Source organism: Penaeus monodon, chromosome 33 (assembly GCF_015228065.2).
Source record: "Penaeus monodon isolate SGIC_2016 chromosome 33, NSTDA_Pmon_1, whole genome shotgun sequence".
NCBI classification, from domain to species: Eukaryota; Metazoa; Arthropoda; class Malacostraca; order Decapoda; family Penaeidae; genus Penaeus; species Penaeus monodon.
In genome coordinates, this window is record NC_051418.1 from 17,848,306 (window position 1) to 17,849,517 (window position 1,212).

Consider the following 1,212-nt stretch of genomic DNA (forward strand, 5'->3'; position numbering starts at 1 on the left):
GAGTGATTATTACACCCCTTAGGTCCATTTGCTTGTATATTTGCATTTATGTTCATTCATGATTTAAACCCAGATGCTCTTCATGCATTATCGCAGTAGTCAGGGCCATCCTAAGACTTACATACAATGAGACTTGTTCTCCATCCATAGACTTTTGCCACACCCCTGGCACCTCTTCAGTCAATGACTGCCATGCTCACTCCTGAGAAAGACAGTCAGTGTCGAGACCAAAATGCTTTGGATCCTCTTGTTGCTGACTTTGACCTTCATGTTGATCGTATATTCCAAATAGGAGGCTTTGCTACTGCTTGTACTACAGACATTACTAGTGAGTAATGAGAGGAACACATAGAACTGTAAACTATAAGATCTTCAAGTAGATCTGTCAAATTTATTTATGAGAAAGATTCATGTATATAATGGAAAATGATAATCAATAAATATCAATCCATATATATTTTAATGTAGAATAATTATTTTTTTTATAATCAGCCTGATAAGTCTATATTTGTATATAAACTTAACACAAACAGGAGTCCGGATAATTCGTGACAGTCTGCAGACACTGGAGTGGCTGGAGGGATGTTTAGTCCCTGCTATTGTTACAGCCTACACAGATCCTCACCCTAATGCTTACGGCCATGCTCTCATGTTGGTCAAACACTGGATGGCTACTGTTACTCAGCTGCAGGAGTGCTTGGACCTTATCATGGATCCTTCAGCTTTTAGTTTGGTAAGGATATTATTCATTTTTTTGTTATTTATTGTATGTTTATATATTTTCATTTATTTGCTCTATACAGTATTTTATTCATTTTTAATCTTATGGACCTACATACAAGAAGTCTGTTTGTTACTAAAGTGATGTGCATGCAGGTGACAAAGCAAGAAGTACATCGGATATGGGCAGGGCTGAAGGAGAGGCTGTATACACAGGATGTGACATGGATAAAAAAGCAGGTTGATTCTGTTGTCAGCTACACCACACGACTACTTTCATTGCACCAGAGAGACAATTTCCTTACCCACTTTCAGGCTGTGGATCTTCAAGTAGGTAAGTAAAGTAGGAATAGAGAATAGTCATTGTATATTGAGATGTAGACTACATAGAGAAAATGTCATATAGATACACTTTGAAAACATTTTCCTTGGATATTTTTCTTTATAGTGACTTAAACTCTTGGGTACCCATCATATTTTCTGTTATTTTAT

At 36.6% G+C, this 1,212-nt stretch overlaps 2 protein-coding genes across 2 annotated transcripts in view; one reads left to right on the forward strand and one right to left on the reverse strand.

Moving 5' to 3' along the window:
* Positions 1–1,212, forward strand: part of LOC119594115 — a 9,666-nt gene that overhangs the window by 3,175 nt on the left and 5,279 nt on the right. Inside the window, exons 8-10 of the mRNA XM_037943174.1 lie at positions 151–328; positions 534–733; positions 877–1,054. Of these exons, the coding sequence (XP_037799102.1) occupies positions 151–328; positions 534–733; positions 877–1,054 (556 nt within the window). The remainder of the gene's footprint in view (positions 1–150; positions 329–533; positions 734–876; positions 1,055–1,212) is intronic.
* Positions 1–1,212, reverse strand: part of LOC119594116 (guanylate cyclase soluble subunit beta-2-like) — a gene marked incomplete at its 5' end in the record, with an annotated part of 17,953 nt that overhangs the window by 3,093 nt on the left and 13,648 nt on the right.